Genomic DNA, 14,426 nt, shown 5'->3' on the forward strand with positions numbered 1-14,426 from the left:
AGATATGTGATTTATTTTGAAATGGCGTCCTCCGATTTTTTTCTTGTACTTTTGCCTCGGGTAACCTTTCTAACGGTCAGGCACGTACATAGAACGATCAGCGGAGGGCGCTGTGGGGCAGAGGCGTATGTTTCCCTTTGGCGAAGAAGTAGAAAAAGTGTTTCGCTTCGAGGGGAATTGTAGTTTTTAAGCTAAGTTTAGCAAGGGGCTAAACTATCACTTCAACCCCTTCTCTCTCTAGTTTTTTTCTCCTTTCTCGGGTCCAAGTCGTCCCCCAAGTTCGGCATGCCGGGCGTTGATGGAGGAGCGCCATGACGGAGGAGTTTGACGAAGATGTCGTGTTTGAGGTTCGTCGCACTTGTTAGCCGATGCTTTGTCATGCTGCAACACAAATAGAAACTCACTCGTTAGCCGTAGATAAAAATATATATCATGTTTTTGTACTTTTAAGTGTAAAACACTTTGCTGTTCTAATTATAACCCGGGGCACGTTTGTAGACTATTATTGGTTGTCGGTGGCTCAAGGTGGGGTGGGACGACCAGTTGGACGGAACCAAAGGGTCGGTTCTGATGATAACAAGAAATAAATCCAAAAGGATAGCACACGAACACTCTTGGATTGCGACAAAATGAGCTCAACGTGACTATGGAAGTGAGTATGATCCTGAGAGCATATCTGTTATGGTAATGGAATCTATCAACTCCCATCTTGCATCTGTAAAGTGTCCCGTCGTGGCATAAAATGATGCTGAAGGCAAGGGAGGGATTACGGCGTCCATCATTTATTCCGGCGTCCATCATTTATTATGGCGATTCGGAGATGTCCGACACGATCCGGACACGCGTTGGCGCGCGTGAAGAGATTTAGGATATCGCCGAGCGTCGCTGGCGGCTGACCAAACGGAAGGCCTCCTGACCTTTGCCTTTTCTCCACAGAACTCGCCTCTTTTTCGATACTTGCACGACTTGGGACACACGGACTTTGAGGCGTGTCAGACGGCGGCGCGGGAAGAAGATGACCGCCCGGGGACGCCTTCGCGAGGTCCCCCGGAGGCCGAGGTGAGGACGTGAACCCCCCGCGGCTCGGGACGGGAAGTCTTCGGTCGCCGGAGAGAACAACTTCGGAGACACTTTGAAAATAAAACCTGTTTTTCTTTTTACTCTGGCGTAGGGGGTAGTCATGCGGATGCTGGCTGAATCCTTGCGGAGATGGAGTCCCTTTCACAAGGCGGCCCGTTCGTCTCACACGCTGGAGAGGCAGCTGGTGGGTCAAAGTTGAGAAAGACCAAAAAAAAGAAAAGCCACCCGCCTCAACGCCATCGTGTCTGTCGCAGGACGGCGTGCTGGGAGAGTACTCGGTGCGCTGCATCCTGGAGCGGGATGTTCTTCTGCAGGAGGACGTGGAGCTGATCGAGCTGCTGGACCCCGGCCTGATGACGCTTGGCCCGACGCCCGACGGCGCCGGAGCGCCGCCTCCTCCCCGTTTCTTCGCCGCGCCCTCCTCACGGTATGGGAAAGCCCGCCCCGGTCCAAAAATTCACCAATGAGGTGCAAATTGAACTCCCGACGGGATCCGCTCAGGGACTCGGCCTTTCTGGCGGCCTCGGCGGCCATTCTGATGGGGCTCTTTTCGGCGTCGGGGGGCGCGTGGTCGCCGTGGAGCGTCCTCTGGCTCCTGATCACGCTGGGATGGAGCGCCACGCGAGGAGTGGCGCTGTGGAAGCGCGGCGGCGCCCAACGGGCCGTCCACGGGAGGCTGTCGCAGCTGCGAGCGCTGCTCGCCGACAGCAAGACGCTAACGGGGGTGTCCCGCAAGGCGCTGCGTCTGGTGCAGGAGACGGAAGTCATCTCCAGAGGGTTCACCCTGTAAGGTCGCCCGCCTCGTCGCCGTTTTTTTTGTCTGCTCGCCACTAGGGATGTCCCCATGCTGACTCTTTGACTCGTGATCCCAGTTTTGTCAAAAGGAGACCAAGACAGATATCCGTATTCGTCTATTGGTTTGATTTGCAGCGTCACAGTATTGAATTGAATGTCTTTATTGGCATTATACAAGCACAATGAGATTTAAAGCTTCCCCATTAAGTGCACACACACACACATAATAAGTAGTCCACACAAATTGGTAGTCGCATAAGTAAGTAGTGAGGTACAAAAGTGACTCAAGTGCTTAGCAGCCTATGGAGTTTTAGTGCAAGTGCAAGATAAGAAATGAGCCCCGATTAGATTGTCCTAGGCCGGGGGTGGGACAAGCGGTCCTCAAGGGTCGCTGCGGGTGCAGCTTTTTGCGCCAAGCCATCCAGCGCTGACCGACGCAGACAAAGTTGAATCAACGGGGGTTGGGCGGCTGTGGGTGGGGGTTAGGCTTAGGGAAGCTATTTCTCTGGGCTGAGCTGGTTACAGACATAACTGACTGACAAAGTTGAAGCAGTGGGGGTTGTTCTGAAATAAGAAGCACCTTTTTTTAGTTTGCCCAGCCCTGTTAAATGAAAGCCTATTCTTATGGGATGCCCACGTTTTCCTTCATATGTCCAATGCTTCAATTTCTTCAAGGCACTCTTCAATGGTCAAAAGTCTGCACTTTGATGGCCCACGTTTGAAATAGGTCCAAAAAAAAAGAACTGGCTTTGACAGTTTACACCTGGCAGCTTTTAGTTTTGCAAGCCATCCAGCACAGACATTGGTGACAAAGTTGAATCGACGGGGGTTGCCAGGGAAGCTATTTCTCTGGGCTGTGCTGGTTACAGACATAGGCTAGCTGACTGACAAAGCTGAAGCAGCGGGGGTTGGGCAAGAGAAGCACCTCATTGCAATCCACTGATTGCACTTGTAGGACACTAGTTTGGTGGAAAGAGTTCCTCTTTTGAGTATGGAACGAAAACCCCTACTCCCGCGCCGCACCCACTGCGGACGGCCCGCAGTGGAATAGTTTGCCCCACCCCGGTCCTAGGTGATAGCATCCAATCTGGTGAAATAGTCGTATCCGTATGGGATCGGGACATCGCTGGGCCAGCCCTTTGCGCACGGCTCTACCCTTCCCTCCCCTCCCCTCCAACCATTTGGTTTCCCCATATTTGTCTGAGTGTTGTATTTTTGGTGTACCAGTCGAGGGACGTCTCTACAGTTGTATCGCATTTCACTTGTCAAGTTTGCTCGACAGGGTGAGCGCGGCCGGCCACTTTAGCAGGGCGGGGCCCGGGAGCCGGCAGCTGACGGGACTGCGCGAGGCCCTCTACCGAGCCCTCCGCTCGGCCTTCAGAGCCTCGCGGAGGGCCACCTGTCACATGCTCAAGGAATATCCTTTGGACTCGCGGCAGATTTGCCGGGCAAACGCGGGGAGGGGCGCCCGTCCGGCTTCCGTTCCCACGCCCTTAACGGCCCCCCCTCCACATTCCCGCTGGGCTCGGAGGTGGACAACGTGACCAACTACCTTTCCGCCGTGCCCCTGAAGGAACTGGGCCTGGGCCTGGGAATCGAGCACCTGGCCGACGAGCGAGCCCGGGAGTTGACCGACGACTACAGCCTGCCGGCCCTCAAGGTTTCCTCTTCCCGTTCCAAAAAGGCAACGGGTTGCGCCGGAAGTGACCGCCGGACGCTCTGCCCTCCCGCAGGTGTTGTTCCAGCTGTGGGTGGGGCAAAGCTCCGAGTGCTTCCGCAGGTTAGCCCTCCTCATGTCGCCCCGCCGCCTCGAGGAGGAGCGTGAGGGAGGCGGACGGTCCCACCGAGACGCGCCCGCGCTCCACGTCGCCATCGGCGCCGTGACCGAGCCTCTGCAGCACGCCTTGGCCGCCTGCCTCGGGGAGGTCCGGCGGAGCTACGACTTCCACCGGCGCTCGGGCGCGCGGGAGGGCTCGCGGGACCCCGGCGCTCGGGGCCCGGAGAAGAGCCGAGAGCTGGACGCCCTCCACTCCTCCGTCCGAAGCCTGCAGCTGCATCTCAAGGCCCTGCTGAGCGAGTGAGACGCGGCCGCGGCGTCCGCCCACGTGCGGGCGGCCGCCTCGCTGACCCCGACGCCTTGCTCAGGATGATTATCTTGGAGGACGACCTGGAGAAGCTGACGGCGTCCAAAGGGGGCCACGAGCTGACCCCGGACGGCTACCGGGAGCTGAGCGCCAGGCTGAAGCAGCTCCAGCCGCACATGCGGGCCAGCGCCGGCTGCTGGGACGACACCGTCGGGCAGGTGGAGCGCATGCTGAAGCGGGCCGACGCCAGTCCGGGTAGGAAAATCTCACCCGGATGGAACGCTTTCCCGCTTTCACGCGCGTCACACCCGCAGCGGGGGCCGCCGAAAGTCGGGACTGGCGCGGGACCCCTCCGGCCCAGGCGCCCGAGCCTCCTCCGCCCTGTCCTTTGATCCTGGACAGAGATCCCGTTCCGGAAGAACTGGTGGGAGGCGCCTTTCGGCCGCCATTTGCCCCGAGAAAAACGACTGATTCGACTCTTTCGTGACAGGAATTCGAAGCCTACGTCTCGGATTCGGACTCGGACGGCCAAGGAAAGGAACCGTGGTGCGACCTGCAGACTCCGGAGGAGCGGGAATGTCGACGGCGCGAGCGCGAAGAATCCCGTCGCGTCCTCTTCGAGCTCAAATCGGTGCTGGGCTTCCGTGCATCCGAGGGCGAGAGGATGAAGAGAAAGCAGATGCTTTTCAGTGACCAAGGTTGTATACAGATTTTCCCCGCTTACCTCCGCCGAGGCAACCCGCCGTTTTGCGTCAGCTGAGTATTTCCTGTCGTTGCAGCCGCTTCCGCTCGCTGTTCCGACGCCGCGGCCGATCCGTCGACCGCGCCCGCCGTGGCGGAAAAAGGCAACGACAGCAGAAACGACCTTTCGGAGGGAGGAAACGGACAGGAAGCGCGGGAAGGAAAAGACCGCCGGGTGAGGCCTGACCCCTCCGAGTTCAGCTGCGGTTCGGAGGCCGAGGGAGACGCGGAGGAGGCAACGTCGGTTTGCGCGCGAGGAGGAGGCGGCGCGTCCGAGTCGCACCAGTATGACGGCGATGAGGACGTGGACGAGGGCCGGGACGACTCGGCCCGCCCCCTCCGAGCCAAAGTTCCCAGTCTTTCCATCATGGACAGATTGACGGAGATCCACGGCTCGCAGCCGTTCAGCTTCGGCTCGGCCGTCGCCGCGCAGGTGGCGGCGCGCTCGCACTCGCTGCCCAAGATGAAGGAGCAGACGTTTGGAGACGACGAGTGCGAAGAGGAAGACTGACGCTTGCAGACGGTTGAGGGTCAAAAGCACTCAAATTTCAATTTTTTTCCCGTGTGAGCTAATTTGTTCCGTAGTGAGATGACTGGGGAACCCCGTCAAACTCCCCCCCCAAAAAAACAAAACTGTAAAAACACATGTTGCAATTAATGTAACAATTTGTTCGTGGAGTCTGTTCATCCCATCCAAAGCCTGACCTTGTGGAAACAGAGCTTTGACTTGTTTTTACCATCAGCGCTTTATTTCAGGTGGGCCATGCGTGCGTATCGCATTCAATGCACGTGGACGCTTCCTTAAACTGCTCGGAATTGAACAAAGAAATCATTTTTCTTGAGTGAGAGACAATCACTTACGGGTCAGCCTTCGATGGCCTATGCCAGGGGTCGGGAACCTTTTTGACACAGAGAGCCATAAACAATTCATATTTTCTAATGTTATTTCTTGAGAGCCATTCTCGGAACTGAAAAGTAAAAATATATGAGTAATTTTTATTTTTTTTTGTCATTTCATCACTTAACGTACAAAAAGTCTAATTTATTTTGACATCATTGTTATGTGGTGGCTTACAAAATCAGTATCAATGATATCATGCATGCAGAAGAGTCATAAAAAACAAAATTATGATTAAAATAGGGGTACAGGTAGTGTCAACGCCGCAGTGACGCACTTGTTAGTGCGTTCAGGACTCAGCTCTCTCACCAATGATTTCCATATTTTACCTCACAGGTTAGTGGAGAGCCATATGTACCCATGGAAAGAGCCACATATGGCTCCCGAGCCATAGGTTCCCTACCCCTGGCCTATGCCCTGCCTTGCAGGGACGTCTATACAACCCGTTTGCTTTTTCCAACATGAAATAAAATTTGGTTGGAAACAGTTCCACTTGTTGTCCGTTGGAGGGCAGCAGCGGGTCTAAGTTGCCAGAAGGAAAACACGAAGAATAAGCAGTTCTCTTTCTCCTGTTCCACCCGTAATACGCAGTCATCATGGTGAGCTCCTACTCCTTTTATTCTCTCTTTTAACCCCCAAAAGACACTTAAAACCAACGGGGAAGTTCGGTAGAACGGCGGAAAGAAGCACGAACCCTTGTGAAATTGGAAATTTGCTTGAGATGTTTCGTTCCGTTAGCGCCCAATTAGCTGCTGCTGTTGCTAACCGGCGAGCACATGGGGCTTATTCGCAGCGAAGACAATGCAGACAATAGTCACATTTGCTCATAATTTCACTTCGTTTCAAGTAACCCGTATCTCGCATGAAGCGGCTAAAAGAAGTGTTTTTTTTTATTGTATCCATTTGAGCCGCTAGCCTTATCATGCTGTCTTTGTGGCTGTCAGCGTTTCATTAAAGACCATGACGGCGTTTCATTAAAGACCATGACTGTGATTAGGAATTTAGTGTGGGGAAAACAACAACTCATTTTTATTATCCGTTCATATTGCTCTATTTTTGTCTGCAGCTTTTTATGATTGAAATGTCATTCGTCTCGAACCTTCTCGTGGATTCGCGAAGGAGTGATGCTGCGTTTAGGGCTGCTCGGATATTTAGGAGATTTTTTTTGCATTTTCCAGTTATTTGTTTTTTTTCTTTCGCTTTTGAACGGATGCACGCACACTTTTGGTAACCTCACTTTATGAGGTGGATCACAAGAGCATTTGTTTTCCACAGGCCTCCCTGTCAATGGCCCCTGTCAACATCTTCAAGCATGGAGCTGATGAAGAAAAAGCTGAAACCGCTCGTCTGGTGCGTGTCCTTACGTTTCTTTTATGTCATTGATAAAAGCGTCACCGACCCGCTCACGAGTGTTGTCCCCGCAGTCATCTTTTGTGGGCGCCATCGCCATTGGAGACTTGGTGAAGAGCACGCTCGGACCCAAGGGAATGGTACGTCTGTCCGTTTGCCAGGTCGACGCGACGGACCGCCTGAAAAAAGCGAGCGCGGATCAAACCACGACTGCTATTTAGGACAAGATCCTACTGGGCAGCGGCAAGGGCGCCAACGTGACGGTGACCAACGACGGCGCCACCATCCTGAAAGCCATCGGCGTCGACAACCCCGCCGCCAAAGTCCTGGTCGGTAAGTCAAGGCGCGTGGGTGGGTCGGGGGGCGTGTCTACGGGCCAAATGGCGGCTTTTGACACGCGTGCCTACGTACAGACATGTCAAAGGTTCAGGACGACGAGGTCGGCGACGGAACCACGTCCGTCACGGTTCTGGCGGCAGAACTTTTGCGGGTAAGCGTCTGGGCCGGCCGGGTCGTTCCCCTTCCATTTTTCCCCCCAGTGTGAATTGACGACGCCCTCTTTGCCGGGCAGGAGGCGGAGCTTCTGATTGCCAAGAAGATCCACCCGCAGACCATCATTGCGGGCTGGAGGAAGTCCACGCAGGTGGCCAGGGACGCCCTGAAGGACGCGGCTGTGAATCACAGGTGCCCTATCTTCGCGTGCTCGGCGCCGTTTGGGCGGCGGCTAATTGGCCCCTCTCCGTAGCGACGACACGGCCCGCTTCCAGGAGGACCTCTTGAACATCGCGCGTACCACGCTGTCGTCCAAGCTGCTGACCCACCACAAGGATCACTTTGCCCGGCTGGCCGTCGACGCCGTGATGAGGCTGAAGGGCTCGGGCAACCTGGAGGCCATCCACGTCATCAAGAAGCTGGGCGGCAGCCTCACTGATTCCTACCTGGACGAAGGCGAGCTCCCGGGCCAACGCCGAGCTTCCCGGGTTGCCCGGCCGGGCGCCTGGCCTACCAATTGTAAGCTAGCCAACGCTGTGCCCGTTCAGGCTTCCTGCTGGACAAGAAGATCGGCGTGAACCAACCCAAGAGGCTGGAAAATGCCAACATTCTGATCGCCAACACCGGCATGGACACGGACAAGATCAAGGTGAGTGGAGTGCAGTGGAGAGGTGTGGAGAGGGGGGCCTAGAGTGGCGGGCGGGCACATCAACGTCCGTTTGGGTCTCGCAGATCTTCGGCTCCAGGGTCCGCGTGGACTCCACGGCCAAGGTGGCCGAGATCGAGTTGGCCGAGAAGGAGAAGATGAAGGAGAAGGTGGAGCGCATCCTCAAGCACGGCATCAACTGCTTCATCAACAGGTCCTTTGCACTTTGCCACCGAATATGACGGGGCGTGCCCGTCAACGTTTTCCCCCCGTTTAACCCCCCCGCCCCAAATTTCATTTGGACTCACCAGGCAACTGATCTACAACTACCCCGAGCAGCTCTTCGCTCAGGCCGGCGTCATGGCCATCGAACACGCCGACTTTTCCGGCGTGGAGCGCCTGGCCCTGGTCACCGGTACGTGATTTGAAACGGTCCGCGCCCGCCACCCCCCTCCGTGCCCTGACCGAGCCCCCCGCGTACGCTTCAGGCGGCGAGATCACGTCCACCTTCGAGCATCCCGAGCTGGTGCAGCTGGGCCACTGCAAACTCATCGAGGAGGTCATGATCGGCGAGGACACGCTCATCCACTTTTCGGGCGTCGCCATGGGTACGCGCCCCAAGCGAGGCCAGGCTCGGTTTCTCCATCCGACGCGTCAACGGAGACCATCTTTGCAGGGGAAGCCTGCACCGTGGTGCTGCGCGGAGCCACCCAGCAGATCCTGGACGAGGCGGAGCGCTCGCTGCACGACGCTCTCTGCGTCTTGGCGCAGACCGTCAAGGAGCCGCGCACCGTCTACGGGGGAGGTGAGCTTTTTCCCGCCGGCCCCCTCCCAAAACCAGAAGCCTGAGCCGGCCGGGATCGTGCGTCTTCAGGCTGCTCCGAGATGCTGATGGCCAAGGTGGTGAGCGATCTGGCCAACAAGACACCGGGGAAGGAGGCCGTGGCCATGGAGTCCTTTGCCAAGGCCTTGAGGATGGTACCCAAAACGCCGCCTCCTTTACCAGCTCGAGTGGCCCGGACGTGCCAACCAGAACCGTGAAAACGTCCTTCTCTCCTCCTCCAGCTCCCCACCATCATCGCCGACAACGCCGGATACGACAGCGCCGACCTGGTGGCCCAACTGCGCGCGGCGCACCAGGACAACAAGACCACCTTCGGCTTGAGTGAGCGGGCGCACCGACGCGACCGCCCCAAATTGTCGCGACGACGCTCACGGCATTTGGGTCATTTGCGCAGACATGGCGGAAGGCGCGTTGGGCAACATGGCGGAGCTGGGCGTGACCGAGTCCTTCCAGGTGAAGAGGCAGGTGCTGCTCAGCGCCTCCGAGGCGGCCGAGATGATCCTGAGGGTGGACAACATCATCAAAGCGGCGCCCAGGTCAGTCGCCCGAGGGAAGCGGCGGCGCCCGTCCTGTAATCTCTCATGTATGACATCGTCACCGTTTGTCCGCAGGAAGAGAGTTCCCGACCAGCATCCTTGTTAGAGGAAGCCCTCCGCTGAAGATGGATCCTTTCCTCTTTATTTATCTGCGTCACAGCGCAGGGCGTCGGTGGCTAACGCCTGTGTCTTTTGCTATACTTTTGCTTTTGTTGACCAATAAAAATCCCCAAAGTTCCAACAAGCGCAGTTATTTCTAATCCTGTTTACCTCAACGCGCCCTGACATTGGTCTGCCGCTCGTCCCAAATGTCAACACGACTGATTGCGCGCGTGCGCGCTCATCGATTGGAACCCCGTCGGCGGTCCCGCCGCTGATAAGCCGGCGCGCTTCCGCCGCTCGCCATTGCGGAGCCGACGCGGCAGACGAAGCAAGCGGACGCGATGGACGCGGTCAAACTGGCGCTGCTCCTGTTGAGCGCTTCCACCTGCCTGGCTATGCTCAGGTAACAAACGGCCTGCAATTTTCGGGCGTTTCACCGGCGGGCCTTGAGCCGGACCGCCGTTCCAGGGTTCCTCTGCAACGGAGGCGCTCCATCCGCTCTCAGCTGCGCGCCGACGGAGCGCTGGACGAATTTTTGCGCCAGCACCGGCCCGACGCCTTCAGTCGGCGCTACGCTCACTGCTACCCTGCCGGGACGCCGTCGCTGCGCCTGGGGCGCTCCAGCGAGAAGCTCTACAACTTCATGGACGTAAGTGAAGACGGACGGAACGGGGGCCTTTTGAGGTGGTCACCCGCGCGCGCCGTGTTTGGCAGGCCCAGTACTTTGGGCAGATCAGCCTGGGGACTCCCGCGCAGAACTTCTCCGTGGTCTTTGACACGGGATCGGCGGACCTGTGGGTGCCTTCGTCGTACTGCGTCAGCCAAGCTTGCGGTAAAGTTGACGCGTGGCACGGGTGCAGACCTTGAACGTGCACGCGCGCACACACACGCTCGCATTTTCTCTCTCTGTCTGACCCGCGTTTTTGAGGAGTCAGAACAGTTTGACCGCACTCGGCGATAAGAGGCCAATAACCCACCCACCCGCACGTTCGCAGCGGTGCACAAACGTTTCCGAGCGTTCGAGTCGTCCTCGTACCTCCACGACGGTCGGACCTTCGGCATCCATTACGGATCGGGACACCTGCTCGGGGTGATGGCCAGAGACACGCTCAAGGTGGCCGTCGCCCCCGGCCGCGACGGGAGGGCTCGTCTCCGAGTCCCGTCCCCAGGATTCCTCCTTGTCCGCCCGCGCAGATGGGCCACGTCCGCGTGCTCAACCAAGAGTTCGGGGAGGCGGTGTACGAGCCGGGCTCCACCTTCGTGGTGGCCCGCTTCGACGGCGTGCTGGGCATGGCGTACCCGCCCTTGGCCGAGATTCTGGGAAACCCCGTCTTTGACAGCATGATGGCGCAGGGCTCCCTGGACCAGCCCATGTTCTCCTTCTACCTCAGCAGGTCAACCCCGAGCCCATTTGGTCAGAGCGTCGGTTCGGTGGGCGACAGGCACCGACCGAGGTTTGAGGTTTGCCCCACAGGAAGTCGGGCGGCGGTCGAGACACGGACGGCGAACTCCTGCTGGGCGGCACCGACGAGGCCCTGTACCAGGGAGCCATCAAGTGGCTCCCCGTCACCGCCAAAGGCTACTGGCAGATTCACATGGACAGGTACGGTACTCGCTTTGGCGGTCTCGGGCGTGCAAGTCTCACCGGCCCTCCCTGCCGCGTCTCAGCGTGTCCGTCCAAGGCATCGAGACCTTCTGTCCTCGCGGCTGCGAGGCCATCGTGGACACGGGAACCTCCCTGGTGGCCGGGCCCACCGACCACATCCTCGGCCTGCAGCAGCTCCTCGGAGCCACGCCCACGAGTATCGGAGAGGTGGGCGCGACCGTCGCGTCGCGCCGGCTCACGTAACCCGCGTTCGCGTGCCTCTCAGTTCTTCATCGACTGCGCCCGGTTGTCCAGCTTGCCTCGGGTGACCTTCGTCCTGGGCGGGACGGAGTTCACGCTAACGGCCGATCAGTACGTCAGAAAGGTGAGGGATGGCCGGATGATGTCTCCTCGGCAAATGTGCACATCTGAACCGTGACACGCAGGAGATGCTGGGGGGCAAGGAGCTGTGCCTGAGCGGCTTCATGGCGGTGGACATCGTGACGCCTCAGGGCCCGCTGTGGATCCTGGGAGACGTTTTCCTCACAAAGTTCTACAGCGTCTTCGATCGAGGAAACGACCGCGTTGGATTGGCTCTCGCTCACCATCCTTCCGACCCCTGACAGTAGGATTGTTATTAATAAAAGCATCCGTTATTAAAGCATTTACGTCGTGTCATTTTTGTAATGCTCTGTGTTTTGTTTTGGTTTTTAAACATAAAAAAACCCTTTTGCCTCCTGAAGGGGTCAGTTAAAAGCCTCTGTAATATGCTCACGTTGCATGTACTGCCCCCTGCCGAATAAAAAAAAAATGGAGGACGTCACTAATCTTTCCTAATTTTAATATTGCATAATAGCCTCTCCACTGTAACAGCTCACAGCGGAATATAATACTCTTAACACGCTGGATTCTTGACGAACTTACAAAACATTCGTTTATGGTAAAAAGTATCAACATTTCTCATTGAATTGCTCGCTCTGTGTCTGTTACAAGATGGCCGCCGAGGACAACTCGTTTCCGTTGATTCAAAGCATGCGAAAGGGCGCTCAAATTCGCGCTTCCGTTTTACTTCCGGTTCCAGTCCAGTTTCGGCGCGTAAATTTCAATTCACCGTCAAAAAAACAACAAACAATTACGACGTTGACGCTGTACATTTATTTCTGAGTAAGTTAATAATGTCTTTGTTTATACGATAACTGTCACGGCAGAAAAATTAACTCTGAACGCTAATACTGCTGTTAAGTGGAGTCTGTTATAAAAAAAATGAGAAAAATACGACTATGCTACTGTTAGCAACGCTCTTGCTAGTTAGCCGTCTGAAGTTCTGTTTGTACGTTGTAAACCTTGTCTTACAAACGCACAATGTACAAGACATGTGCTTCAATGTCACTTAAACGTCAATTTTCTTTCAAATATGTATATAAATACGGCTTTATCCTTTTAATTGGACTTGACAAGTCCAATTATGTATATAAATACGGGTTTATCCTTTTAATTGGACTTGACAAGTCCAGTATTCGTCTACGTGTGCTCCGGACAGTCACTGTTGACGAGTCCATGAACAATATGCTAAGTGACCGCAAGTCAATGACACGATAACGTAATGTTTTTGGACGCAGTATGCTGTCCAATGTGGAGATCAAGGCCAGAGTGAGCCAGCCGCTGGAGTTGGCCAAGATGGCGTCCGAACTCAGCCAATCGGAAGGCAGCGTCATCAGGCAGCGGGACACTTTCTTCCACTGCCGTCGAGGACGACTCAAACTGCGAGACTTCACGGTGGGTCAGTCGCTCCGTCGGGCGGACACTCGTCAATCCGCGTTTCGTCCGTCCCGACAGGACGGCTCGGGTCAGCTGATCTTCTACGAGCGTCCCGACGAGGACGGACCCAAACTGTCCCGATACTCCGTGGTCCCCACCTCGGACCCGAGCGGCCTCAAAGTACGACCGCGACGCTTTGCCGTGCGCGCTCCTCCGTGTCTTCACGTGTTAGAATAATGATTAATACCCTTAAATCATTATTAGTAATATTTAATTAAAATTGGAAGACATCTTTCAACATAACTGGTTACAACTTGCAAGGAGGTACACTTGTGACGTCGTCTAGTCCACAAGGCATTCTACCTGGGCAGTAACTGAATCATTGTATTTAATCGCGACAACCGGAAAACATCGTTATGTAATCAAATCAATTGTCTTAGACAGTACAATAACACCCTAGAAGGTTAGAAAAACAACTGTGTAAGAATTACAGAAGTAAGCATAAAAGTTTGAACCGACACCCAAACAACGGTGTAAGGAATTGCATAATATTTTCATTATAAGGTAAACAAAGCATTCTAAGGTAAGGTAGGGGGGGGGGGAGTGTCGGTGGTCCCAGCATAAATCATGAATTAATTTATAGCCTTATTACTTATTAAAAATGCTTACAACACATTCCATAATAAATCCAACATCACGTCTCTCCTCTGTGCGTGTTCACGCCAAAGGCGGTGCTTTCCGCCGCCTTGGGGGTGAAAGGCGAGGTGCGTAAGGAGCGCCGTCTCTTCCTGGTGGGTCAAACGCGGGTGCACCTGGACGCTGTGGAAGGCCTGGGGCACTACATGGAACTCGAGGTGTCTCTCGCTTTTTCCCGCGTTAATCGCGTCTTTCAATTGAATTCATCTCTAACGCCAGTTTCGAACACCTTTGCAGGTCGTGATGCGTCCACAACAGACACTGGAGGACGGGCAGAAGGTGTGTATGCTTTTTTTCTCGTGTGTGTGTGTGTGAGAATCCTTTCTGTGAATGGTCTCCCTAAATAAATCTTGTGGTGCGCCGGAAGGTGGCTGAGGATTTGATGGACAAGTTGGGCGTGACCAAGGACAGTCTGGTGACGGGCGCCTACGTGGACCTGCTGCTGGAAGGACACGCTGACACGTAAATGAAGCACACTAAACGTCCACACGCAAAATCATATCAAAAGAAAATAAATGAAGTGTGTTAACTCCCAAGCGGCTTTGTCTTTTAAGTCATTGGCGGCCAAACTGTCCTCCAATTGGATGGAATGTCCATGGCCGCCAATGGTGGCGAAACACCATCGCTCGATACCAGTTTCGAATGATTTGAGATCTGTCGATATGTCATTTTGATTGCAAATGTTTGATGACTTTGATGGTTGCCATAGCAACTGGGTTGAAATTGCTGAGTGGAAAAAAAAGAGGTGAACTTGTAAGATCTTCCACCGGAGGGCGCTGTTTCACTGCAGCTGCAAAGACTCCTGTGATCCAATTTGGA

At 55.4% G+C, this 14,426-nt stretch overlaps 4 protein-coding genes across 7 annotated transcripts; all 4 read left to right on the top strand.

Annotated features, from left to right (window-relative positions):
* The first annotated feature begins 82 nt into the window (after positions 1-82).
* Positions 83-5,316, top strand: vezt (vezatin, adherens junctions transmembrane protein). 3 transcript variants are annotated; one of them, XM_077593723.1, is made up of 12 exons: positions 83-347; positions 937-1,059; positions 1,172-1,264; positions 1,335-1,507; positions 1,582-1,866; positions 3,146-3,292; positions 3,388-3,535; positions 3,609-3,952; positions 4,021-4,214; positions 4,274-4,383; positions 4,450-4,657; positions 4,739-5,316. In XM_077593723.1, the coding sequence occupies exons 1-12, from the start codon at positions 312-314 to the stop codon at positions 5,209-5,211; spliced, it is 2,334 nt and encodes a 777-aa protein (XP_077449849.1). In that variant the 5' UTR covers positions 83-311; the 3' UTR covers positions 5,212-5,316. The 3 variants fall into 3 exon arrangements, with proteins under 3 accessions (XP_077449849.1, XP_077449850.1, XP_077449851.1); XM_077593724.1 differs by having other exon boundaries at positions 85-347; positions 3,158-3,292; XM_077593725.1 differs by lacking the exon at positions 83-347 and adding an exon at positions 454-652.
* Positions 5,317-5,467: 151 nt separating this feature from the next.
* On the top strand, positions 5,468-9,710 carry cct2 (chaperonin containing TCP1, subunit 2 (beta)). Its single transcript, XM_077593726.1, has 16 exons — positions 5,468-6,197; positions 6,874-6,948; positions 7,023-7,088; positions 7,170-7,281; positions 7,362-7,438; positions 7,520-7,632; positions 7,694-7,896; positions 7,989-8,089; positions 8,173-8,300; positions 8,398-8,501; positions 8,575-8,694; positions 8,763-8,891; positions 8,961-9,064; positions 9,152-9,251; positions 9,325-9,466; positions 9,542-9,710. Exons 1-16 carry the CDS (start codon positions 6,195-6,197, stop codon positions 9,570-9,572), a joined length of 1,608 nt encoding a protein of 535 aa, XP_077449852.1. The 5' UTR covers positions 5,468-6,194; the 3' UTR covers positions 9,573-9,710.
* Positions 9,711-9,823: 113 nt separating this feature from the next.
* On the top strand, positions 9,824-11,817 carry nots (nothepsin). 2 transcript variants are annotated; one of them, XM_077593727.1, is made up of 9 exons: positions 9,824-9,971; positions 10,037-10,217; positions 10,283-10,400; positions 10,564-10,682; positions 10,763-10,962; positions 11,043-11,171; positions 11,237-11,381; positions 11,440-11,538; positions 11,600-11,817. In XM_077593727.1, the coding sequence occupies exons 1-9, from the start codon at positions 9,910-9,912 to the stop codon at positions 11,774-11,776; spliced, it is 1,230 nt and encodes a 409-aa protein (XP_077449853.1). In that variant the 5' UTR covers positions 9,824-9,909; the 3' UTR covers positions 11,777-11,817. The 2 variants fall into 2 exon arrangements, with proteins under 2 accessions (XP_077449853.1, XP_077449855.1); XM_077593729.1 differs by having other exon boundaries at positions 11,469-11,603.
* Positions 11,818-12,223: 406 nt separating this feature from the next.
* LOC144069092 (uncharacterized) lies at positions 12,224-14,143 on the top strand. Its single transcript, XM_077594180.1, has 6 exons — positions 12,224-12,317; positions 12,773-12,929; positions 12,990-13,091; positions 13,640-13,765; positions 13,845-13,886; positions 13,975-14,143. The coding sequence occupies exons 2-6, from the start codon at positions 12,774-12,776 to the stop codon at positions 14,071-14,073; spliced, it is 525 nt and encodes a 174-aa protein (XP_077450306.1). The 5' UTR covers positions 12,224-12,317; position 12,773; the 3' UTR covers positions 14,074-14,143.
* The last annotated feature ends 283 nt before the right edge of the window (positions 14,144-14,426 follow it).

Source organism: Stigmatopora argus, chromosome 23 (assembly GCF_051989625.1).
Source record: "Stigmatopora argus isolate UIUO_Sarg chromosome 23, RoL_Sarg_1.0, whole genome shotgun sequence".
Classification (NCBI taxonomy): Eukaryota; Metazoa; Chordata; class Actinopteri; order Syngnathiformes; family Syngnathidae; genus Stigmatopora; species Stigmatopora argus.

Excerpts from the sequence above, each read along its gene's own strand:
- vezt (XM_077593723.1), top strand. The coding sequence starts at position 312 with ATGACGGAGGAGTTTGACGAAGATGTCGTGTTTGAG. Across the intron at positions 3,953-4,020 it reads CTCAAGGCCCTGCTGAGCGA|GATGATTATCTTGGAGGACG; the intron begins GTGAGACGCGGC and ends CGCCTTGCTCAG. Across the intron at positions 4,215-4,273 it reads GCGGGCCGACGCCAGTCCGG|CGGGGGCCGCCGAAAGTCGG; the intron begins GTAGGAAAATCT and ends TCACACCCGCAG.
- cct2 (XM_077593726.1), top strand. Across the intron at positions 7,633-7,693 it reads GACGCGGCTGTGAATCACAG|CGACGACACGGCCCGCTTCC; the intron begins GTGCCCTATCTT and ends CCCTCTCCGTAG. Across the intron at positions 8,695-8,762 it reads CTTTTCGGGCGTCGCCATGG|GGGAAGCCTGCACCGTGGTG; the intron begins GTACGCGCCCCA and ends CCATCTTTGCAG.
- nots (XM_077593727.1), top strand. The coding sequence starts at position 9,910 with ATGGACGCGGTCAAACTGGCGCTGCTCCTGTTGAGCGCTTCCACCTGC. Across the intron at positions 10,963-11,042 it reads TTCTCCTTCTACCTCAGCAG|GAAGTCGGGCGGCGGTCGAG; the intron begins GTCAACCCCGAG and ends TTTGCCCCACAG. Across the intron at positions 11,382-11,439 it reads CGCCCACGAGTATCGGAGAG|TTCTTCATCGACTGCGCCCG; the intron begins GTGGGCGCGACC and ends CGTGCCTCTCAG.
- LOC144069092 (XM_077594180.1), top strand. The coding sequence starts at position 12,774 with ATGCTGTCCAATGTGGAGATCAAGGCCAGAGTGAGCCAGCCGCTGGAG. Across the intron at positions 12,930-12,989 it reads TCAAACTGCGAGACTTCACG|GACGGCTCGGGTCAGCTGAT; the intron begins GTGGGTCAGTCG and ends CCGTCCCGACAG. Across the intron at positions 13,766-13,844 it reads GGCACTACATGGAACTCGAG|GTCGTGATGCGTCCACAACA; the intron begins GTGTCTCTCGCT and ends ACACCTTTGCAG.